Source organism: Acomys russatus, chromosome 5, assembly GCF_903995435.1.
Source record: "Acomys russatus chromosome 5, mAcoRus1.1, whole genome shotgun sequence".
In the NCBI taxonomy this organism is placed as follows: Eukaryota; Metazoa; Chordata; class Mammalia; order Rodentia; family Muridae; genus Acomys; species Acomys russatus.
This window is the reverse complement of record NC_067141.1, coordinates 1,367,405-1,392,089: the sequence shown is the minus strand read 5'-3', so window position 1 is coordinate 1,392,089 and position 24,685 is coordinate 1,367,405. Positions and strand designations below refer to the sequence as shown.

The following is a 24,685-nucleotide window of genomic DNA, read 5'->3' as shown; positions in this document are numbered from 1 at the left end:
ACATGTAAAGGTGGCCCTGGAGCTCTTAGCTGGCTGGTCCACTCTTGGAAATGGCTTTTAATAGAAAGCTTATAAACTTTTTTCACTGGCTGCACCATTGTCATAAATTGTGTCACTTGGTCGACAGAGGTGTTTCTTCAGCATCCACGCTCCCTCCATTAGAGCCTTTAAACAAACCAGCACTTCCTGTCAGAGCCTCACAGGGGCTGGTTAATTGGGGCATTGTCTAAGTCCTCCAGGGATTTGATTTGCGTGTTGGGTTGGGGGAGGGGAGGCGCCACATCATTTTCCAGGTGGTAAAGAGAGGAAAGAACAAGTCAGGAGCTAGAGATCTATGCTGCCTCATGCTCTGGCCTTAGTCTTGTTGCTTTGAGAGCCTTGTGGAGAAATCCAGAAAACAAGTAAATTAATTCGTGCCTAGACAATAACATGAACACATGAGGCTGTTTCTCTGGCCCTAAAGACATATTTCTCAGGAAGGGAAGGTAGAAAGAGGGAGGTTAGAGAAAAGGAGGTGGAGTTAGATGGTGCCAATAGATCACAGAGATGGGCGTCCAGCTGCCAGCTGTGATAGTTAGCATGGTGGCACACGTCAGGTTAGGTAAGCCTCTAGGCATGCCTGTGACGGGGTATGTGATGAGTCTGTCCATGAGGTTGAGGTGTGAAGACCCGATCTTGTGCGCAGCGGCATCCCTGGGCTTGGATGAGCACAATAGCCTCTCTTCTTTCTGACTACAGACACAGTGTGACCAGCTGCTTCAAGTTCCTGACGCTGTCTGTGACTTGCCTCACGTGGATGTGTGAACTACGAGCCAAAACAAAGCCTTCCTTAAGTTGGCTATTGCTAGGGCTTTGTTTGTTTTTGTTTTCAAGACAGGGTGTCTCTGTATAGCCCTGGCTGTCCTGGAACTCATTATGTAGACCAGGCTGGCCTCGAACTTAGAGACTGGCCTGCTTCTGCCTCCTGGGTGGTGGGATTAAAGGTGTTCGCCAGCACTGCCCAGTTTGCCAGGGTGTTTTGTCATAGCAACAGGAAAAGTAGGTATGATGGCCAGCCTCAGGCAGCCTGGGATTTGTGGTCTGGGAGAGGGAGGAAGAGCCCAGAGTTCAAGCCTAAACCCTGCAACAGTTAGGCTGCAAATGACAGTACCATGCACTACACTTCCCACAGGGCCATGGGACGCGCCTCTAAATGACGTCAGCTACAGAGCAGTTACTCTTACCCTCTGATATTTCAAGTTAGTGACAGCCACAGATTCCTCCTCTATAAACTGACAAAAACAAACCCTATTGTAAGAACGGCTCTAATAATGAAATATGGCTATACAAATCTAAGTTCCTGCTGGTGTTGGGCGCTAAATGGACAGAAATGATTACTACTGATAAAAAAAAAAAAAAAAAACTTATATACACATAAAATTCTGCCCAGCATATTTTAAAACTTCTTTGCAGTCTTTCCTATTTACCAGACAGGGACCTACGCTATGAGGGACACCATCTATGAAGGGTGCCTAGCACCTTCTCCTCCCTCCACCGCTCTCGCTAAGGTCCATGGTGTTTGCTCAGCTTACAGCACGTGTGCGCTGCTACATGGGTCTGTTTACACACTGTTGTTTTGGGATCCACAGTCCAAAGCACGGCGGCAGGGAGGTGCAGTTTCTGTAGAGAGCCGGGCTGTGGCCTTAAACTCTTCGAGATGGTAGTGAGGACCATCACTCATCAAGAGATCCGAGTGATGCTCGGTGGCTGAGTAGATGAAGTGCTTGCCATCTAAGGATTCCATTTCCAGCACCCACATAAAAACATAAAACGCTGGGTGTGGTGGCGTTTGCTTGCAATCCCAGAGCTGGGAAGTCAGAGACAGGTCGATCCCTTGGGCTTCCTGGCCAGCCCAGCCACTCTAAGCTCCAAACCAGTGCGAGATGCTGTCTGGAAAAATAAGGTAGCCAGCTTCAGGAATGACATTCCCTGATACCACATGCCAGTAAGTACACACAAACTGAATCATAAAATACGATCAGATCAGCCAAACTCTTCTTTTGTCTGTTATATTGGTACTTTTTAATGAAACATTCAATTTTTCTTCTACAAACTTGGTTTGTTTGGTTGTTATGTTTTTTGGGTTTTTTTTTTTTTTTTTTTTTTTTTTTTGTTTGTCCCTTCTGGTACTGAAACCTTTCACTGTGCAGAGTCATCTCCATCCGTTAACTGAGAACCGAAAGCTACCAAGTTGGGCTTCGGTACCCTTCCTCACCTAATCAACACATAGATCTGTGTCAGGGTCAGGACAAACTCAAAGAAGCCATGGCAGGGAGGAGGTACCACTGTCCTGAGAAGCAGCGGCAGATGATGGGTCCAATTCCACAGACTCCATCAACCAGAGCTCATCCACTTAGACCAACCGCGAAGGCGGGGCAGGAAGGGGACTGAGCAAGAGTAAGCAGGAGTAAGGCCTGTCGCTAAAGAAGCAACTACTCTGCGGCTTCAACATACGGAAGGAGGCAGAAAGGAGCGAAACCAGAGGAAGGAACAATCGGGAGCAATAGGAAGGAGAGGGCTGGACTGGGTAGCACTGGATATAGCTGGGAGGGAGCCGCCTAGGAGACTGGAACTTCTTCAACCAACCACCTCGCCGAGCTTGGGAGAAGAGTGCGACGCCGAATTAGGGAGCGAAGGGCGGGGAAATGTGGCTGAGACTCAGTGGGCGGAGCAGAGGAAGTGAGCCCAAACACAAAGACGAAGTCAAGCCTAGAGGGCGTGGCAGGGGCGTGGCCACGAATCAGGGCGGGGTCAGGACTCAGGGACTCAAAGCCGGGTACAAGCTTAGAGTGTGGTGCCTGGGCGTGGTCGGTGTCGGCTCCAAGATCAGAGACGCTGCACTGCCGCTTGCAATGGCTGCAGCCCCACGAAGTGCAAGGCCAGGACGAGCAGGACGAGCAGCAGCAGGAGCAGCAGCCGCAGGAGCCACTGCACGGTGAAGCCACCGGGCTGAGGGGTCGTGGCCTGCACATATTGCTCCACTGCGTCGGCGAAGCTGAACTTGTCCGGCGCGTAGCCAAGCTGAGTGCGGGCCTTGGCAATCTGGAAGGTGTGAGTCACGGCCACGCTGAGCACCTGTGGAGAAGCGGAGCAGAAGAGGGCCGGACTATTGGAAGAGCGTCCTAGGCCTTGCTGACCGAAAGAATAAGGAGAGGGCCAGCTCCCTTTCCTTCACATTGGGATTTAAAAAGACTGGCTGCGAAGCCTTCCTGGGGCTCAGGGAGTGGGGATAGGGGGGATCTTCCTAAGATCTTTTCCTTGGAGGGCGCCGCCTCCTTGATGCCCTTTCTGTGTCGCACCCTCCAGCCCTGATTAATTCTCACCGTTTCATTCCTGTCTTTACTTCTCTTCCCAGCCTAATGCCGTCGTTCTGGACCCCTGAACACCTTAGATGCATCCTTGAATACCAGGAAAGACTGCCTCCTGCCTGTACTCCAGAAAAAAACATTTCCAAGGAAGGATGTTGGCTTCCTATTGCCAGCCCAAGACCAATTGTAGGGGGCAGGGCCTCCAGAGCAGCCTTCCAGCCTTCCCAGCTGGTTAACTAAGTATCCCTGAGAGAGGAATTCAATTAAGAACAAGCGACTCCCCTTTAAGTCTGAGCTGCATTCTCTCTGCTGCCAGTTGGCCTGGGGCTCCTGCTTCCAGGGTAATAAATGACAGCTGTTGATTACAGAACTCCCTCTGTGCTTGGTGTGTGCCTTTTATATGCTTTTGTCCTCCGAGATGACACTAATTCCTCTTTGCATAATTGGAAATTGAAGATTAGAAGTTAAGTGATTTGCCAAGGGTCACACAAGAGCCACTTTCTAGGCCATATTCTCTGTCATGCTGGGGTCTGGAGATGCCCTTCCACCTAGATTATTTTTCTCCAGTGAGACATGAGCCACGTGGTTCTCACGTGGCACAGACAGGCCGCTGGGGCCAAGCCCTGGGCTGGGACCCCAGTGAGGGAAGCAGAGAGAACAGTTTTTTTTTTAAATCTTTTTTTGCTCCAGATAGTAAGTTCAGGGCTTGGTGGAATGCAGGTTAGTAACTATCCTAAAGCTGACTGAGCATCTCTTGCAAGGAGACATAACCGGGGGTTAGGCAAGCTGGTCCTTGCAAAGTGTTCTCAGAGGTCAAGCCTAACTGTGGCCTCAGGATGTAGGTGCCTCTCCTACATGCTGGGAAATCCCTCCTCACAAGTTGAGTTGCCTCATTTTTTGGAACATCTTCCGCTTTGGACTGCGAACTTCCTAGGGTAAGGACCAAGTCTTGTTACCTCAGGTGCTCATTGCCAGTGCCTGGAGCACACAGCTAGAGAGCTGGTGTTTCAAGCGGGCTGATGTATCACAGACTGGCCAGCAGAGGGCGACTGACCCATTAGCTCCCAAACTGCCTCAGATCCTCTGTCCTGGAGCCAACGAATTACCCCACACTTTAGGAAGGGTGACCCAGCTCTTGTCCGACTGTAGTTCCACAGCATTCCTGGCAGCTCTTTTGCCTTGTGGGTTCCTGATGCAGTTCACAAGCTAGTGACAAGCTTTGGATCAGGGTTCGATTCTCATCAGTATCTTGGTGGTATTTTTGTTTTTTGTTTTCAAGACAGTGTTCCTCTCTGTAATAAAAAGCCCTGGCTGTCTTGGACTCACTTTGTAGACCAGGCTGGCATCAAACTCACAGAGATCTGCCTGCCTCTGCCTCCTGAGTGCTGGGATTAAAAGGCGTGCACCACCAGCACCACCACGCCTGGCCCCGTCAGTATCTTGTTTTTTGTTTTTTTGTTTTGGTTTGTTTTGGTTTTTCGAAACAAGGTTTCTCTGTGTAGCCTTGGCTGTCCTGGACTAACTCTGTAGACCAGGCTAGATTCGAACTTACAGCGATCCACCTGCCTCTGCCTCCCGAGTGCTGGGATTAAAGGCGTGCGCCACCACTGCCCGGCTTCCTTTCAGTATCTTGTAAGTGAGTGATCCTGGGTAGGCAACTTTGCTATGTATCGAATTTCTTCCTCTGTGAACAGAGTAATCATTTTCAGCTGCAGAGAATATCAAGTGACACAAAAAGGCCTGTCATCATTCTCCATCAATCTGGATGCTCAAAGGAAAAAACTGTAGACAGGAGCTTCTCTGGAACATTTTCCACCTTCCCACTTCCTTTCAGCTTAATGAGCACTGTACTGGGCATCCTACAGCCAATTCCAATGTGGTGTGATTTTGAACAGCCACCGACTTCTCTAGGGCCTAGTTTCTCCTCATGAAATGAAGAGCATAACCTTTTTTGCCCTTCCTAATTTAGCACTAGGAGAAATCAAATGAGGGAGCCCCTAAACACCAATTTTTGCCTTACTATTTACAGTAAGGCAGGCTTTAAAAAAAAAGATTTACTTTAGATTTATTTATTATATATGCCCTGCCTGCATGCATGTGTGCGCACCATGTGCATGCCAGAAGATGGTGTCAGATCCCTTGGCACTGGAGCTGTGGGTGGTTGTGAGCCACCACGTGGGTACTTGGAATCAAATTTGTGTCCTCTGAAGGGCAGTGAATGGTATCAACTGATGAGCTCTCTCTCCAGTCCCAAGATGTCCTCTTTTTTGAATGGCACATACTAAACAAATATAAAGCTATATACACATCAGCTGAGAGTGGCAGTGCACACATTTCATCCCAGCACTCAGGAGGCAGGGGCAGAGGTGGATCTCTGTCAGTTTGAGGCCAGCTTGCTCTGCACAGTGAGTTCCAGGGCAGCCAGAGCTACATAGTGAGACCTGTCTCAAAAAACAAAACAACCCCCCCCCCCCCAGACTATGCACTGTAAACGTGAGAATGGTATTGCTATTCTGCACACAGAAGACAATAAATAAACATGAATGAGGAGCTAGAGCCATGGGGGATTTGAGTGTGTGCACATGTGTGTATTCAGAATCGGGGTTCAAAAGAGTACCTGCTATGGAACCTGCCGTTGGGAGCTCCAGGTTTGCCTAGAAGACAAGTTGCTATGGCTGGGATGACAGCTATGAGGTGGGAGCTTGGAGTGGTCCAATTTTCAGTTCATAACACAGACTGAACAAAACTTAGGTGGTAGGAAGCATTAGTTTTGGGCCTACATGGAAGGTTTGGCAGGAGTGGACATGTGGAGGCGAGGAGAAAGGTGCAGGGCTGGGGCTCCCCGACTCCTTAGCAGCCCACTTACCTCACTGCGGGTGAGTAGTGGGGGAATGGTACAGATGGGCCTCAGTGCCAGGTGCAGGTACTCCATAACTGCAGCTGTGGGAGAGGTCGAATGAGAGGGGCTCTTAGACAAATCCACAGGGGGCATTGTTTGCTTTGCTAGGGGGTCCCTTTACAAAGGTCACCAGATTCCTTTAAGTCAGCAGCATTTGCTGAGAACCTGTTAGCTAGGAAATAGGTCACAAAAAGATGGCACAGAGTAATAATAAAGGCCTGAAGAGTGCAAACAAATCTGAGAAAACTGTTCCCTCAACCACTTTTAAACATTACACTTCATTTACTTATTTTGTGTATGTGTTTCTGTGTGTGGGGTGTATATATGCCATGCACGGTGCATGTGTGGAAATTACAGGACAGCCTTGGGGAGATGATTCTTTCCTTCTACCATGTGGGCCTCAGGGACTAAACTCAGGGGACCAGGCTTGGTGATTGCACCTTTACCCATCGAACCATCCTGTTGGTCTCTTCGCGCTCTCTCTTTTGAGGCAGGATCTTATTATGTAAGGCTAGACTGGCTTCAAACTCTTGTAACTCAAGCTGGTCTTGAACTCATGATCCTGCTGTCTCAGCCTCCCGAGTCACAGGCGTGCCACCACACCTGGCAATCTCTCCTATTTTGATTTACTGACCTGGGTAGGAGAGGGAGGAGTTGGAAGTGCTTCCTGGTCAGTCCTATCCTGCTCTGAGGTATGGCTGCGACTTTGCTAGTTTCAAATGTTCGGGTGACTCTAGTGCACAGCCAATGTGAAGATGCACCAAGCTGCAGGCAGCTTACAGAGAACTGCACATTTGTATACAATTCTCCCAAACTGGGATACAGGTAAGGCATGTCGCTCATTGCCGAAAATTCTGTGCAGAAGTCGGAAACGAGTTTGCTATTCTTTGATTTCAATAGCAAACACCTCTGATGTGCCAGGAGCTTTGTGACTTGCTGTTTTACTAGAAGGAGGCCACCAGAGGGCAGCAGTAGGACACACTGTCTGAGTCGGGTGGGACCAGGGAGTTAGAGATATTGACCTGCATGGGGAGCGAGCAAATCCAATGTCAAAGTCTCCACAGGTGGGAAAGGCTGAGGCTCCAGGGCTTCTTGTGCCTGACTAGGCTTTATGCCTTCCAGCATCGGTCTAGGTGTTAAAGCTGCCTCTTTCCCTCGCACTGCACCACCTCAGGCAGGTCTCAGAGCCCCAGGCTCTTCTTTTACCATACAGTCATTCCAGCCTTGCAAGAGGCTCAGGGTTAAGCAGGGCAGGGCTGTGATGAGTAGATGCCTGCAGCTATGGTTAGGTCGGGACACTTGGCCTTCTGAGTGCAGTCAGGCTGGGTGCACCTGCACAACCTATTTCAATTCCATTACCCTCACTCCCCGGGTGCCTCCTGGTTTCATCCCTAGTCCAGGCCCTGGATTTCCAATAATGTAAAACACACATGTTGTGTGCATATGTGGCACACGGAAGCTTTCATACCCATGCTGTTCCTTACCTGTCAGATAAACACAGGAAGTCGGCACCTGGATCCAGGGCTGACTGTACCCCAGCTTCTCAAACTGCAAGGGAACGTGGTCTGACGTGAGAATGGGCTAGTTAGGGACTGGCTGATGAAGGAAGACCACCTGCTCCCCACATCCTGGGTGTCAGGGGATCCCACCAGCCCAGAGAGACCCTCCAAACCCATACTAGGGTTTTTTGTTTGTTTGTTTGTTTTGTTTTTGTTTTGTTTTGTTGTTTTTTGAGACAAGGTCTCTCAATGTAGACCAGGCTGTCTTCAAATCGCAAATATCTGCCTGCCCCTCCCCCCTGAGTTCTGGAATTAAGAGCACTTATACTATGCCTGGTGGCAGCATTACTGTCGTCGTCGTCGCCATCATCATCATCATCATCATCTTGCACACCAGTCTTAAAATAAGATCCACTCCTTGGTGGGGATAACTCAAGTAGTTGAAAATATAGAACAATCCTTTTTCTTTCGCGTGCGCGCGCGTGTGTGCGCGCGTGTGTGTGTGTGTGTGTGTGTGTGTGTGTGTGTGTTGCACATGCTATGATGTATATGGATGTATGGAAGTCAGGGGACTTCTTTTTCACCATGTGGGTCCTGGGCATTGAACTCACTCAGGCTGTCAAGCTTGGCAACAGGACTCTTTGTCTGCTAAGCCATCCTTTATCTATTTATTTTGTTTTTATAAGGCAGAGTTTTTCTCTGTAGCCCCGGATGCCTTGGAACTCACTCTGTAGACCAGGCTAGCCCAAACTCAGAGATCCACCTGTCTCTGCCTCCTGAGTTCTGAGATTAAAGGTGTGCGCCGCCACCACCTGGCATAGGGCAAGATTTTAAACTTAGAATCTTTCATATCGTTTAGTTTTTACTATATCCACCCACACCTGAACATGTTCCCAGGTTCTTAAGTAGAATCATGTTTTTTTTCTTCTAGAGTTGACTGTGCTATTAAAGAAAAATAGATAAATAGATAAAATCCAGCAAGTGTGTGGGAGGCAGAAGGAGGCAAAGGAAGAAACAGGCTAGCAAGGGATGAATGGTCAGAGCTAAACAAAGGCTGCCAGGCCGCATAGAAAGGAACCCTGCAGTCTCTGGAAAAGTCTGGCAGTTCATTATATAGTTAAACCTGGAGTAACTGTTTAACCCAGAAACTCCATGCAAGCACATAATACTGTGATCCCAGCAGGGGTCGGGGGTGGGAGTGACGGTTAGGTAGGGGGTTGCTCATAGGCCAGCCAGCCCAGGCTACTTGGTGAGCTACAGGACAGAGAGACCCTGTCTCAAAAGAAAAGTAAACAGTGCCTAAGGAGAAGTATCAGAGGTACTCTGACCTACACAAGTGTGTGTATTTAACACACATGTGCAGACATTCACAATTACATTAAAGAAAAAAGAAAGAAATGAAGTCTTGACCTGATAACATGTCACAACACAGATCAGCCTTGAAAATTCAGGGGAAGATGCCCGACACAAAGAGTCACTTATCTCAGGAAATAGCCAAAATAGGCAAAACCGCAGACAGGAAGACTCCTCTTGCCTGGCATGGGTTGGGCTTGCGGGTAGAAGTCAGTTAGTGGGATACGGGGCCATGTTGCTAACAGGTAGAGGCTTGTTTTGCTTTTCTGAAGCTAAAGGCTTGCTTTAAAGTTAATCATGGTGATCTTGTGTAATTCTGAATATGGTTAAAAAAAAACATATTGAGTTGTACTCTTTCTGTAAGTGAATTGCATAGCTTTTAAGTTAAATTTAAATAAAAGTGCTATTTATTTATTTACTTATTTATGTTTTTCTAAGACAGGCTGTCTCTGTTTTAGCCCTGGCTGTCCTGGAACTCACAGAAATCCACCTGCCTCTGTCTCCCAAATGCTGGGATTAAAGATGTGCACTACCACTGCCCAGATAAGTGCTCTTTAGTCTAAAAAAGTAAGTAAATAAGTAAATAAATAATAAAGCCTTTACATGTGTGGGTGTTTTGCTTGTATGTTTGACTGGTGCTTGTAGCGGCCAGAAGAGGGCAACGGATCCTCTGGAACTGGAGTTAAAGACAATTGCTAACCTCCATGTGGCGAAGCGGGGCTTAAGCCAGGTCCTCTGAAAGAGCGTCCAGCGCTCATAACTACTGAACCATCTCTCCAGCCCCGGAAAGTAAGTGCTTTTTACTAAATGCAGCAACCCAGTGCTGCCACTGGCACAGCAGTACAAGCTAACCCCTCTGCCTGAGGCTCTGTGCTTGCTTTCCAGACAGGCCTGGTCCAAAGGAGACTGTGGGTTGCTGAGAGAGATCAGGGTTCCCAGAGACCAGGCTCCTCCCTCTGGGCGCTCGGGCTTTTCTAATGTAAATTACTGGGGTTTGGTTGTAGAAAAGATGGTGGGATTTTAGAATCTTACTTTGGGCTAGGGGTCCAGAACACTTACCAGTGGGGCCATCCACTCAAAGAGATTGACGCTCTCCCCATCATTAATGTAGTAAGCCTGCCCACTCTGAGGGTGACAGGAGGAAAGAGATGCAGTCAGATGTCTGCCCACAGCCTGACTCCCCTCTTTCTCATGGCCCCCAGCAGCTGTTTCAGAGATCTGCCTGCCTCTGCCTCTTGAGTGCTGGGATTAAAGGCATGTGCCACCATCACCTGGCTAATTTGACTCTTTTCACTGGCTTCTAAAGGGTTGAACTTGGCTTATTTTTTTTTAAGACCTATTTTATTTATTGCATATGAGTGCTTTATCTGCAGAAGAGGGTATCAGATCACATTATGGATGGTTGTGAGCCACCATGTGGTTGCTGGGAATTGAACTCAGGACCTCTGGAAGAGCAGGCAGCACTTTTAACCACTGAGTCACCTCTCCAGCCTGAACTTGGCTTCTTAAGGCACAGATTGTGGTCTCGAGTTTGGTAACAGGGTGACCACACTGACAAGTCCTGTGACTCTGATGGACTGTACTTCAGTGTCTTCAGTAAGATGAGAATTAAGGAGAAGACTGTGACACACGTCAGTTTGAAGCTGTGATGTCACAGGGTCACTCTGCAGAACTAATTATGATCTCTGGCACTTCTACCCAACCCAGTGACCCTGGGACTACTATAGGTATGGTTCTCCTTGCCTGCAGCCTCCGGAGCGGGGTGGGGACAGGGATGTCATAGGACACTCACAGCCACGTAGCCCTTAGCCATGGTGAGTGCCTCAGCTGCCAGGATATGTGCCTGCACCAGATTCTGCACATGGACCCAGTTCATGCGAGTCCTGCGGTCCCCAAACCGGAACATGAACAGTCTCTTCTTGATGTGGCTCTGGTGTGGGGAAGAGGTGACAAAGCAGGCTCCTCTGGGTGGCGTTACACTCTATACACATGCTCACAGCCTCCAAGGGGCTGGTTACAGGCTAGATTCCCAACACCCACATCCCAAGTCCTCTGGACATCTCTGCTTGTCTCACAGATGACCTTGGACCATCTTTGACCTTCTTAGCTTTTCTCATGCGTCACATTCAAACCACCATAAATCAACTGCCTTTTCCATTACATCTGTTCAGAATTCTCCCCGACTGCCACCCTCATCTTCACCTTGGGACCTATATAGCAGCTTCTTCTCCATCCATTCACTCTGTACCACTGTATCTGTTCCTGTTCTGACGGATGCAGAGGCACGTGGGCTGTGATGACAACAAGCCCTTCTAGACTTGGCTCAGCTACTCCACAACTTCCCTTCTACTGACTCCCTCTCCTGCCTGTGCTGCCATGACCCAAGGGCTGTCTGCCTACTCCTGGACAATCCTGCCTTTCAGATAGTTACACACACCCCCCCTCGTCTGGAGGCTCTCTCTTCTCCAGAAGCCTGCTTGACACACTTGGCTCCACCCTGCCTTGGAGGTTTAAAACCTTGCTTTCTCCAAGGGACTCCCCCAACTTCCCCCGGAGCTCAGTTTCCTCTCACTCCACCCACTTTTTCTTTTCTCCCTTTGTGTTGGGTACCTTCAAACACTTTTTATAATCCAACATATGTATTTATTTTAATCTGTCTCTTAGGGTGAGACAGAAGCCACGCAAGGGCAGGAATTGTCTTCTCTGTTCGATGGTCTGTCCATGAACCAGAACAGTACTGAACGCACAGTAGTAGTTCAGTAAGTATTTAAGTGGGGGAAAAGTCACTGCAGTTGACCTGGTATCCAGTAAAAACTCAGCAAAAGGAATATTTGAAGCAGCAGGCCAGAGCAGCGCTTCCCAGAGGACCTTCAGCAGCTCCCCATGCCTTGTACTCTCTATGAGCTCCAGGCACAGGGACCTCCTGCTGACTAGCCTTCCTCACATCTCAAGCTGCTTCTCTTCTCGGCACTCCCTTCCTCCAGCCATCTCCTTCCAAACACCACCGGCACCCTTTCCTCCAGGAAGTCCTCCTGGGTCTCTCCTGCCAGGGCCATTTTCTCTTGTGTCTCTCTCCTCAGCCCTCACTGTGTTGAAACTGTGACTGTGCAATCCATCTATCTGACCAGGCTGTCAGGACATGAAGCCTACAGCTCCCCTGCAGCCATATTCTCGATACCCAGAGTTTTCCAGAGTTTTCTAGCATGAAGGACCCTCACTGGAAGCCTGAAGTGAACTGCCCAGACCTTGGGGCACCCACATAAGAGTCTTTCTGGGGTCATAGCTCTCTTTCTCCCTGACTTCAACTGAAGCCATCCCTGCATACTGAAAGCTTTGACCCTGGTGGATCTGAGGGACTGTGGGAGTCTCTGGCTGGGGACACTGGCTCTAGATGACACAGTGACGGCTCGCACACCACATCAGCAGGACTCCTTCTGCCTCTGGTCCCAGGAAGGCTGGGAGGACCTACCGCCACGCGGGGTAGGTGCCTCTGTTCTTCAGGACCATAGATCCCTGGGGGACGGAGCACACAGGTGCGGAGAGTGCCTCCTCCTAGGGCAGAAGAGAGGGTGCTCAGGGCCTGCAGAGGAGAGGCACATGGAGGTAGGGAGCCTAAAGCCAATGAGGATGGGAGGCCAAAGCCAATTATACCTCCTGCTACTGTATGAGAGGCGCAGTATAAATTCCTTGTTCTGATAACCCGATTTATTTGGGGAAACCCCACCTCCACTGACACTCCACAGAAGTCATTATAGGTGATTTCCTTAGGATGTTCTCACCCGGAAGTAACTCTCAGCATCATGGGAATTAGGACCACAAACCCTGAAGGCACTGGCCATTGGCTCCTACCAGCTCTTGAGCTATTCATGACCTGTCCTTTCTAAACCAGGTGGCTGTATTTTCTACAAACCTGGTTTCCAATACTGCCATTGTATGTTCCCTTTCCCTCACGAATAAGCCAGGGGCCAGAGCCTTCCATCTTTACCAAATACCCCTCCTTTTCCAATGAAGCCCAGGGTCATGGATGATAGATGAGTCCCCAAAATATATGTCTGCATTCTAGAACCTGCCAATATGGCTGTGTTTGGAAAAAGGCCTTCAAGGTTGTAATTAAGGATAATGGTGAGTTGAGATCATTTTAGGTTTTAGGCTGGGGCTAATCCAATTACAAGTGTCTTAAGGAGACCAACGGGGGTGGGGTGGGGCGGGGAGAGGCCACATGAAGGTAGAAGGATTGGAGTTTTGCAGGGGCCACCTGACGCTGGAGGAGACAAAGATGGTCCCTTCTTTGGAGCCTTCCAAGGAGGATTGACCCGCTAACCCCTGGACTCCAGGCTCCAGCTTTTAAATGTCAAGAGAATGTTTTAAGCTGCTTTGGGAGTTGCAGGTCACCAACACAAGCAGGTACAAGAGGATACAGTACACTGACCAGGCGCAGTGACCTACTTATTAGGATTGTGGCCCCCAGCTCAAGTGAGGGCCATTTCAGGACTAGCCTGGATCACAGGCTGCGGTCATCACCTCTGTGACCACAGCTGGCCTCCTGGAAGGCAGATGTCAGCTGAGCCTATAGCTAAGTTTAAACACTGGGTCCCTGGAGGCATGGTAGAGGAAGGTCAGGTTGCAGCCAATGGTGGCCAGAGGGACACTGCGTAGCCACGTCACCGAGGGGCAGACCTAGGGTGTCTGTGACTCTTCTGAGCATTGAAAGCTGGAGCTGTGGATATAAATAATTCCAGCTAGAAGATTAGGTGTCTGGCCTGGCAGTAGGTGAAGGGGGCTGTGCCCAGGCAGAGAAGGGAATTCAGCAGCAGCAGATCCTGGGGAAACACAGTGGGTTTGCATACCAGGGTCAGAGGTCAAGGATGATGGACTAGGTAATGAAAGCAGGGCTATCATAGGGGAAAAGCCCATACACAGGGACCTTTCTCCCTGCCTCTGGAGGAGCACCGTGGGTCAGGGCTGGATTCTGGTGCTGGGATGCCCCTGGGCAGTCCAACTCTGCCCCAGGTGCTATGTGACTCTGAGCTTAGCCAGCTGACCATCTTTATCTCCTTACGTGTAAACTGGAGGCTATAATTTCAAGCCTCTTTGGTTCTTCAAACCTGATTGGTCCCCAAGTTTGCTTTTTCAGTGGTACTAAAGCAGTGGCTCTCAGCCTGTGGGTCATGACCATTTTGGTGGTTGCATGTCAGATATTCTGCATGTTGGATTTACATTACAATTTATGACAGTAGCAAAAGTACAGTTATGAAGTAGTGATGAAAATGATTTTATGGTCGGGGAGGTCACCATAACATGAGGAACTGTATTAAAGGGTCGCAGGTTTAGAAAGGTTGAGAACCACAGTACTAGAGGTTGAACACAGGCCTCGTACTAAGGAGGCTCTCTACTTCTACACTATGTCCTAACCACTTTTTTTTTTTCTTTTTAGGCATAGTCTTGCTATATAGGCAAGTCTTGAGGTCACTCCATAGCCCAGGCAAGCCTTGAGCTTGTGATCTTCCTGCCTCAACTTTGTGAGCAGCTGGTATGACAGGACTTTGACACCAGGCCAAGGCAGATGAAACCATGTTGGCAGGTTCTTTAGCTTCCAAATTTTAGAAAGACACTCACAATGACTTATGACAAGCAAATTGACTGAATGGATTTGGCTCCCGTGTGCTAGCCCAGGGAGGCCCAAATTCCATTCTCCCACCCCTAACCCCCCACCCCTACTCAGGAGTGATATGGAATCAATGAACCTTTTTCATATGAAATTAATATGCAAAATGGGGTCTGACATAAAGGATGTGCATAAATGTGGATTGTTTCTGTTCTGTTATTGCTTCTCTGCAGCGGGAGGAGAAAATGCAGGCAGACAGCTGAGGCAGGCTTTTCTGGGAAGTTACTGAAGGTTAAGTGCTAAAGCATCTTGCATGGTCCCTTCCAAAGTGCTATAGCTCCTCGCATATTTGTAATGCAAAAGAAGCCTATTAAAACTAAATCTCACAAGACAGCAAAGGGAGCAAGTGCCCGGCTGTCTAGGTCTTTTCCTCACCAGACGGCAAGTGTGGGATGTGACTGTCCACTCTGTGTCCTGGTTGGGGAGGCTCATGCCGGTACTCTGAACACATTGAAGGATCATGGACAGATGTCATGTGGGCAGATATAGGGCCTCAGACACACATTTCACAGAGGCAGCATTGGGCAGGTATACTTGTTATAAGCATGGCCTCACGGTACTTACCTAGGAGAGGTGTCCCATTGGCCATGAGAGTCAGCTGGTCAGCAATGGCTTTGGTTCGAGAGTAGTGGTCCATATGCTGCCAGGGGACAAGGAGAACACAGCCACCAGAGGGACTCAGTGATGTTGGCAGTGCTGGCCCAGCTGGGCTTGGTCTACCTCATGGCTGCACAGTCCTGACTCCAGGAGGCAGCTGCAAGTCTGAGACACTGATACTGGATGTAGGTTGGGTAATGCAGTCATATGTCATTCTTTAGCATTCCTGTGGCATTTTTGCACACAGTCTCATTTCCTGTTCTTTATAAGCCACCGCCATGGTGTTCTCGGGCTTAGATGAAGAAACAGAGGTTCAGAGTACATGACAATTTGCATTCTGTCACAGAGGTGAAAGGTGCCAGATTAGATGGGGCTCAGGGCCAGCTCTATCAGATCTTGAAGCCTCTATGGGAAAGACAAGCTGAAGTAGGAGGGAGCTTGTGCCATTTGGTTTGGGAGTTCATCCTGCCTGGATGCAGGCGGGACGGACCTGGCTCCATCCATGCCTATGCTTTGGGCAGTCGCTTCCAGGCCTGCCACCCTGCCCCCTTCTCCAGAAGTTGGTACCTTGTCCAGGGGGAAGTATGGGATGGAGTCCTCATCGCCCTGCTCAACAGGCTTCCCACCGAAGGTCACGTTGACTGTGCTGGTGTACACAAGCCTTGGAATCCGCCGACGGACACAAACTGCAGAACACACACACACACACACACACACACACACACACACACACACACACACACACACAGCAAGAAGCCCACTAAGGAGGTGCTCCAAAGGGCCACTGTGCACAAACCCACTCATTTCTACTCAGTCTTTACCTCCCACCCCACACCATTAGGGACCTCCCAGAATCCAGAGCTGCCTGGCAGGGAAAAGCCTCCCCATTCCCCCAACTTGGGACCAGGGCTTCTTATTTTTCCTTCTAGTGTGGCTTTGGCCCCGGGTCACCCTGTCAGAGGTAGGTTAAGAAGACAAGGCTCGCTTGGTGGTGGGACAGATAGAAAAATTGTTCTAGAACTGAAGAAAGTTAAGGTCAAAGTTGGACACATCCAGAGGGCCCAACAGGGATCTTCTATCTGATTTTTCAGTGGCTGCCTTCAGTGTCCTCAGCCCTGAGTTCCTCCCTACACATGCTAGGATTGCTGGTGTTCCCTACAGGAACCTGAACAGGTCTGTACACAGGAAAGATATTCTACCTCCCACTGGCCTCAGTTGGTACAGGATAGGTAGGGCAGGGGGAGTCCTGCCTCTGTTGCCCCAGCCCCAACCCCCACCCATAGCCAGGCCAGTGGCAGAAGAAAAGAAGAGGAAGGGTCACACAGCAGGTCACACTCCACTCTGATGGCCTACCATTAATAACTAGTTTGGTGCCTCCGACATTTATAGACTCAATCTGCTGTTTTTGTAGCTAAAAGACAAGAGGGAAATGGGAAGTCACGTGCTATCTTCTGCCTGGTGCCTGAGGCCACAGCCTGGGCTCAGGGTGGGCAGGATTCTCACTGAAGGAAAGTTGGAGTAGGTGCAGGGGCTGGCATAGAGTTTGGGCAGTGGCAGGGATACGTGACGTCAAACATATCGGATCATTTCCTGCCTCCCCAAGTCATCCACTATCTGAGACTAATATGGTGATATGGTCATGCCCTGGAGAGTGTAAACAAAGAATGGGTTTGCACCGATAGGTCCTTGTGGGCCAAGCACCCAGGAAACAGTATGACCCAGACCCCTCATTTAACACCAGTGGGAAAGGTGATGAGGTGATGTGCTATACTTTTAAGTTCTATCTATCCATCTATCTATCTATCTATCTATCTATCTATCTATCTATCTATCTATCTATCTATCTATCTATCTATCTATCTATCTATCTATCTATCATCTATCTATCTATCCATTTGTTTATTTTGAGACAGTGTATCTCATGTTGTCCAGTCTGGACTCAAACAAACTATAGAACTTCTTTTTTTGTTGTTGTTGTTTTTCAAGACAGGGTTTCTCTGTGTAGCCTTGGCTGTCCTGGACCCGCTTTGTAGAGGAGGCTGGCCTCGGACTCACAGCGATCCACCTGCCTCTGCCTCCCGAGTTCTGGGATTATAGGCGTGCGCCACCACACCTGGCTATAGAACTTCTTGAACTTGAACTTCTGATGCTCCTGCCTCTGCCTCCCAAGTGCTGGGATTACAGGCGAGTGCCATCATACTTGGTTTATGTGATGCTGGGGATCCAACCCAGGGTGCATGCTAAGCAAGCATCCTACCTCCTGAGCTGTATCCCCAGCCAAATTAACTTTTGTTCTTACTGTGGTGTTTTGTTATTTTCTTTCTTTCTTTTTTGATTTTTGCTTAATGGGGAAATAGTTACAACGTTAAAAATAATTCAAACAGTAACATACCTGGGAGCTGCAGAGACAGCCCAGTCTGGGTCAGGAGCACCAGCTGCTCTCCCAGAGGTCCTGGGTTCAGTTCCAAGCACCCACACAGCAGCTCACAACTGTCTTTAAACCCAGTTCCAGGAGATCTGATGTTCTTTTTTGACTTCTTCAGGCACCAGGTACATGTGTTATGCATAGGCATATATGTAGGTGAAACACCCATGCACATAAAACTTTGAAGAAAAAAAAAAAGACTATCTAACGAAGAGGAAAGTCCTTCATGCTCCTGATTCCAAGTCGTCCTCTGCCCTCTGCAGAGAGAATTGCTGCTAACAGCTTCATACGTTTGTACAGAAAACCTATGTTTAACACCACCATATGCCCATGTGTATTTAATAAACATTTATCCTAGCTTTGACATTTTTGTCATGTTTTTATTTGTTTTGTCTGTGCATGTGTGTGCCCGTGTGTGGGGGTGCCATGGTATATAGGTGGGGGTCAGAGGACAGCTGTGTGAGTCAGTTCTCTCCTTCCATCATGTGGGTCCTGGGGGTCAAACTGAGACCATCAGGCTTGGAAGTAGGCACTCTTATTGGCTAAGTAGTTATTATTGTTGTTGTTATTTTGAGACAGGGTCTCTCTATTTAGTCCTGGCTGTCCCAGAACTTGCTATGTAGACCAGGCTGGCCTCAAACTCAAAGAGATATTCATTCTTGCCTCTACTGGACTTAAAGGCAACTAGCTGAGCTATCTTGCTGGCTCTTAGCTTTTCTTTCTTGTTTAGGGTAAGTAGGTGATAGCAAACAGTATCTTGAACTTTGGAGCTTGCTTGAGTATTAACACTCTTGAGTCTTCTCATTCTTTCGAATGGCTGTGTAGAATTTCACCATATACCTGCTACAACTTATTTCAACAACTAAAAACAATGCTATGAATATATAAATAAGTATAATTTGAGTCAAATGAAGTGTGTTTTGGTAGACACTGCTACAGTGTTTTCTAAAGAGTTTGTGACATGTGCTGAGTGCACATATGGAGGTAGAGGCAGGCAGTTTGTGGCATAAATTGCAGTGATGTCCTTCCTTTCCAGGAGAGGAAGGAACAGCTTGGCGGTGTTAATCTGCCCTTGGTCACAGGTGGAAGGGACCAGAACTGGTGTTTGATGTCATGGATGCCTAGTCCTTCCTGGAGGCAGTAAAAAGGAAGAAGGAGTACTCAGGCAACAGAGTGTGGTGGGTGGGACAGGACTTGAACATCATTCAACCAGACTGTGTGTGTGTCTGTGTGTGTGTGTGTGTGTGTGTGTGTGTGTGTGTGTGTATGCTCACAGGCTTACCTTCTCAGCCCCAGACATGCCATAGGAGGCCACGTGAAAGACACAGTCCACGCCCTGGAAGGCTTGGTACAGGGCTTCTTCATCTCGGACATCAGCCTGAAACGGAAGTGAGAGCTTCAGATCAAAGCAGCAGCTCCACCCAGGCCCAGCACCTGGTGAGCCAGGACTTACTAACTCCATGGACCATCAGCAGTCCTCCCTCACTCTGCTCTTGGACCCAGGGCTGGGCTGGGTGTTTCACCTACTCTCTTACTGATTCCCTATGAGCCCCTTGTAATTTACAAGTGACTACTGTCTCTTTCTGTGCCTAGCAACCAAGGCTCAGGAAGGCATAACTAGGATCACTGTGAGTTCAAGGCCAGCCTGGTCTACAAAGCAAGTCCAGGACAGTCAAGGCTAACACAGAGAGACTCTGTCTCGAAAAACCAAAAACCAAAAACCAAAAACCAAAACACACACACACACACACACACACACACACACACACACACACACACACACACGAAGCCATAACTGCAGCACAGCAGCTGGGGAGTATAACGTTGCTAAGAGAGTTAAAGTGCTCTCCAAGCAAGCCTGCAGATCAGAGTTTGACTCCTGCAGTTCACAAAAGGTTGGATGAGGTATCTTGCACCTGTAATCCCAGCACTCTTATGGTAAAATGGGAGGTGGAGACTAGAAAATAACCTGGAAGCTCTTAGGCTAGCCAGACTGGAGCAGGCAGCGTGGTGGCAGAAGCCAGAGAGGCCAGCCTCACTCGCCATGGTGGAGCAAGAGAACTGACTGTGCAAAGCTGTCCTCTAGCAAATGTGTGACTGTACTCTCAGGACACATCACACGCACACACACGTACATGCATCACACATCACGGACATACACTTCTATCACACATTCATTCACACATCACTCACACACACACATCACACACACACACTACACACTTTATACACACACACATCACACACATTACATCCATGCACATCACAGACATTCATATCCCACACACGTACACAGATGCATCACATACATGGACATTGCACAAACACATGTCACATACATCACACGCTCACGTCACACCCACATGCATACACATTGATAACAAAAATCTAAAAATAAAGGAGAATTGGAGCTAAATCTGGCTCTAGAGCCTGAGATCTCAGACTCCTGGTTCACACTGTATCTGTCCCTCTGAGCTCCGCCACCAGCATCGTCACTTTCAGTAGTAGTCCCCTCAACGACCCCCAACTTTGTACCTGGATAAACTCGGTCCCCGAGGGTAGTGGCCACTGGGGTCTGCGGAGGTCAAGCAGGATGACAGAAGTGCCTCTCTTGGCTAGGCTGGAACCCAGGCTGAAGCCCAGGTAACCTCCTCCTCCAGTCACCAGAACCTTCTGTCTGGGAGCCTGTGCGGGTTTGGCTTGAGTCTTCTGCTGTAGAGCTGGTACTGGGGTTCTCATAGATTCACTGGGGTTAGAGCCAGTCCCAGAGCCTCGTCTGGTTCCAGGCCCTAGCCCTAGCCCAGGTAATGGTGTAGCTCCTGGCCTAGGTCCTGACTCACTTACTGGCTGAGGCACTGGCCCAGCTCCTGGCTGAGGTACTGGCCCAGCTCCTGGCTGAGGCACTGGCCCAGCTCCTGGCTGAGGTACTGGCCCAGCTCCTGGCTGAGGCACTGGCCCAGCTCCTGGCTGAGGTACTGGCCCAGCTCCTGGCTGAGGCACTGGCCCAGCTCCTGGCTGAGGCACTGGCCCAGGTACTGACTTGGATCCTGGCCTGGGTCCAGACCTAGCTTCTGGTCCAGGTAATGATCCTGCTCCTAGTGTAGGTCCCAGAGCAGCTGTAGGTCCTGAAGCAGTACCAGCTCCCAGCTCAGTCACAGAAACAGCTGCATGTCCTGGCCCAGACCCTGGAGAAGCACTAGGCCCAGACCCAGGGCCTGGAATAGCTCCAGGAGCCAGCCCAGAGCCCGGAACCACTCCAGGTCCTGGCCCGAGGCCTGACCCGAATCCTGAAGCAGACCCGAGGCCTGAGGCGCCCCCGCAGGCCTGGCAGACAGGGCAGCCCTTCTCGCCCTGGCCTGCAGCCTGACAGGTTTCTAGCGAGGAGCCCACAGGGTTGGTCTTCATTCTCTATGAATCCATGCAGCCTAGAGGCTGTCCACCTGTGAAGAAAACCGGAAGAATGTTCTAGGCTCATCTCGAGGCACGTGTTACAAGGTCCCTAGGACTGTGGGGGACTTTAGGAAAGTTTCAGCCTCATAAGTCTCTCAGGGCTCGAGATTTTTTCAGAGCCCCAAGAACCTTCATGTGGCTGCTGGCTCCTTTAGGGAGTCAAAGAAGGCAGCTTGACCTTTGACTTCCTAGCTGGGGAAACTGAGGTTTGAAGTCATGCCGCATGACTCAGATGGACACCACACACCCCTGATTTCCCCCACAAGCCCCATGTAGCATGAGAGGGGGCCTCACACTCTGGGTATGGTATGATCTGAGCTAGGAATCAGGAGGACAGGGAGGGTAAGGGAGAAGAAAAGAGAAGGAAGAGGAAAGGAGGAGAAAAGGAGAAGAAAACAAACAGAAGGGAGAGAAGAACAAGAGGAAGAAGAGGACAAGAGGAAGGAGGGAGAGGAAGAGGAAATAAAAGGAAGGAGATGTAGAGGGAGAAGAAACGGGGGGGGGGGAGGCGGGGGGAAGAGGCAAGAGGGGGAGGGGAAGAAGGAGAGGGAGAAGGAGAAGAGGGGGAGGGGGAAGAGGAAGAGGAAGAAGATGGAGAAAAGGGAAGAAGGGAGAAGAGGAGGAGCAGGGGGATGAGGAAGGAGGGAAAGAGAAGAGTGAAAAGGATGAGAAGGGGGAAAGAGGGAGCACATGGGGCTTAAAGGGCTCAGATCCTGGAAACTTGTCTGTGACTCCCAGGTCTGTAGCCACCAGGTGCCCCAGGAGCAGCTGGCTGACACCACACCCCCTGCCGCCTTGCCTTCCCAGTTAGGCGGGGTGGGGATGGGGTGGAGGAGTGGGGGTTGGGGGAGTAGGGATGGGGTGAGGGTATGGGGAGTAGGGGGGTGGGGCAGGGACCAACACTGAGAATTTTGTCCTCCTCTTTCTAGATTTATAGCAGACTCAGGTTTAGTCAATTGCCAAAGATGGTTGAGGAAAAGATAAGGGTCTTTCTTACCTTTATCTCTACCTGAGCATCGGACTCAACCAGGGGTCAGATCATTAACATTATAAGAGCAAGGAGTATACTTTCTGAGCACCAGGCCCTGAACGGTGAATAAGGGCTGCACAAAAGAGCAGGTGTTTGCTGAGTGACTGACTGATGATGTCATAGGACAGGGCCCTGGCAGTTATAAGCCTGTGTCCTCTGTCCTTATCCTGTTTGTTTTGGGACAGGAACGCAGTCAGGTCCTTCATAAGTGGTGGGGAAGGGCATCCCAAACTAGACTTGTCATAGAGGGTACGTAATTCCCCCAGCCCACCCTTCAACCAGGAAAAAGGACGCAGCTTTAGAGGGAAGCCTCCTCTCCCAGGTTCCAGATGACTCTTCTGGGGAAGGGTATATGGATGCTTGTAGTGGCAAAGGCTGGGTGTGCCCTTGGGTAAAATGCTTAAAACGTTACTGCGCCTCAGTAGCCACAGCTGTGAAATGGGTCCAAATCATTTTCCTTATACAGTGCCTTCGCACTGTATACCGAAGCCTTCACACATCATTTCAATGTAGGCTGCATGAAGTATTTGCTGACTGGTGTCTCCCATGCCTGGAACAGTGCCTGGCTAAGAGCTGGGGGAATAAATAGGGGCCTGTTCCTTAGGGGGACATATGGCTAAGCCAGGACCAAATCTGGATACGGCAGTGCTAAATTCTCTGGGCAATCCCAGCAAGTGCAAGCTATGGCTCCCCTTACCAAGAAGTGGAAACTGAGGCCCAGGAAAAATCAGGGAATTGTGATAGAATTGTAATACAAGGTATTCTGTGGTGACGCAATATCAGAATTCCAATGGCCTAAGCAGGAGGACTGCTTGGGTTTGAGGCCAGCTTGGGTTATATAGTGAGTTCCAGGGCAGCCTGGGATACAGTCTTAAAAACCAAGTAGCATGGTCATCCAGATAGCTCATCTCTGCAAGTCTGGCTACATGAGTTGGACACATGGGGAGAATAGAAATGGTTGACTTCAGAAAGTTATCCTCTGACCTCCACACATGTGCTGTGGCGTGTGTGCTGCTACCTATCACACACCACACACACACACACACACACACACACACACACAGAGTAATAGTAATAGTAGTAATAAATAATAAAATAAATAGTATTTAAAACTAACAAAAATGAAATAAAGGACTCAGTCCATCCACCGAGACACGGAAGCTGGCGTTGATGAAAGGGCATGGTAAGGGCAGGGTCCCATGGGGTAAGCTCCGGCCTCCTGGTGGCTGACTGAGCATGCTCCATGCAGCTGATGGATGGGGGTGCAGCTCACCCAGCCCTCCATCCCACTCTGCACTCACCTGGCTCAGGCTCCCGCAGTGCTGCGTGCTTCTGCAGTCTCTTGGGTCTCAGCGCCAAGGAAGGCACCACCTGTGCGACAGCAGCTGGGCTGGCCTTGGACTGCCCCACCTGCTGCCTCCTCCCCGGTTGTCCAGCCCTGTCAGCCCTACTCACCAGAGGGTGAGCAAGGCAGTGACTGGGTTGTGTTTCTGGAGAAAAGAGGCAGAGGAGTTGGGAGCCTGCCCAGTCCGATCCGCTCTACTCACCAGCCACGGTTATTTCATACCATCCTTTGGTTCTGTCTGTCTGTCTCTCTGCCTCTGCCTCTGCCTCTCTCTCTCCCTCTCTGATTACATATATATCCCTTTGTTCATCCCTCTAGTTTTCTGTCAGTTTGTCTCTACATCTGTCTTTCAAACTTTCACCCATACATCAATCCATCATTTGTTCATCTTTTCCACCTCTTACCTTTCACTTATCCATCTGACCTTCCATCTGCCTATCTTGCCATCTGTCCAAACAAATTTAAACCATCCATTTAACCTTATATATCTGTTTTTCCTACCACCCACCCACCTATTATTCTTAGACATTTTTACCCCCTTTTCTTCCCTGTGGCACTGCAGATTGAACCTAGGTCCTCACACATGCTGGACAAGTGCTCTACCACCCACCCACATCCTCATGCCACCTCTTTTTTCCCCCTGTATTTTAATATTTTATTCAAAAATTGTTTTAAATTTCTGTAAAACATTCTTCAATGCATTATTTTAACATTATAAATTCAACTTGAAGTAGCTGAAAAAAACAAACAAAACAGGTAATGGGACTGACTGTAACTGAGCAGTATATCTGAGAACAGGGGAACCACAGCCCACCATCACCAAGACAAACAAATCTAACTTATCAAGTGTTTTACATTTTATTTTCCTTTTGGTAATAATTTCTGGAAAATTACACTTTCAACGAACCAGTCCTTATAAATAGATACCCTTTCCAAAAATAAAACCCAGTATCCAAGTTCTGAGAGCTCACAAAACTAGTTGAAAGCATGTGGTGCTTGTCAGCTCATGAGGAGCTCTGACTAGCTGGGTAGGTGAACCCCAAACTCTGACTGCCAGTGACCACCAATGCTCCTT

The 24,685-nt window shown here is 49.2% G+C and overlaps 1 protein-coding gene across 2 annotated transcripts; it reads right to left on the bottom strand.

The window, feature by feature from the left end:
- Positions 1–2,865: 2,865 nt before the first annotated feature.
- On the bottom strand, positions 2,866–21,190 carry Sdr42e2 (short chain dehydrogenase/reductase family 42E, member 2). 2 transcript variants are annotated; one of them, XM_051146984.1, is made up of 12 exons: positions 21,136–21,190; positions 20,321–20,505; positions 19,068–19,163; positions 16,714–16,771; positions 15,928–16,046; positions 15,328–15,403; positions 12,568–12,650; positions 10,891–11,028; positions 10,158–10,223; positions 7,731–7,794; positions 6,214–6,287; positions 2,866–3,114 (listed from the first exon to the last, which is right to left on the bottom strand). In XM_051146984.1, the coding sequence occupies exons 1-12, from the start codon at positions 21,188–21,190 to the stop codon at positions 2,866–2,868; spliced, it is 1,263 nt and encodes a 420-aa protein (XP_051002941.1). The 2 variants fall into 2 exon arrangements, with proteins under 2 accessions (XP_051002941.1, XP_051002940.1); XM_051146983.1 differs by having other exon boundaries at positions 20,321–21,190.
- Positions 21,191–24,685: the final 3,495 nt, after the last annotated feature.

Bases quoted from the DNA above. Each gene is read 5' to 3' on its own strand.
- Sdr42e2 (XM_051146983.1), bottom strand. From the start codon at position 21,190: ATGAAGACCAACCCTGTGGGCTCCTCGCTAGAAACCTGTCAGGCTGCA. The intron at 12,651-15,327 runs GTAAGTACCGTG...CTTCTGCCCTAG, and splicing joins CAATGGGACACCTCTCCTAG to GAGGAGGCACTCTCCGCACC. The intron at 3,115-6,213 runs GTAAGTGGGCTG...GCTTCTCCACAG, and splicing joins CACTACTCACCCGCAGTGAG to GTGCTCAGCGTGGCCGTGAC.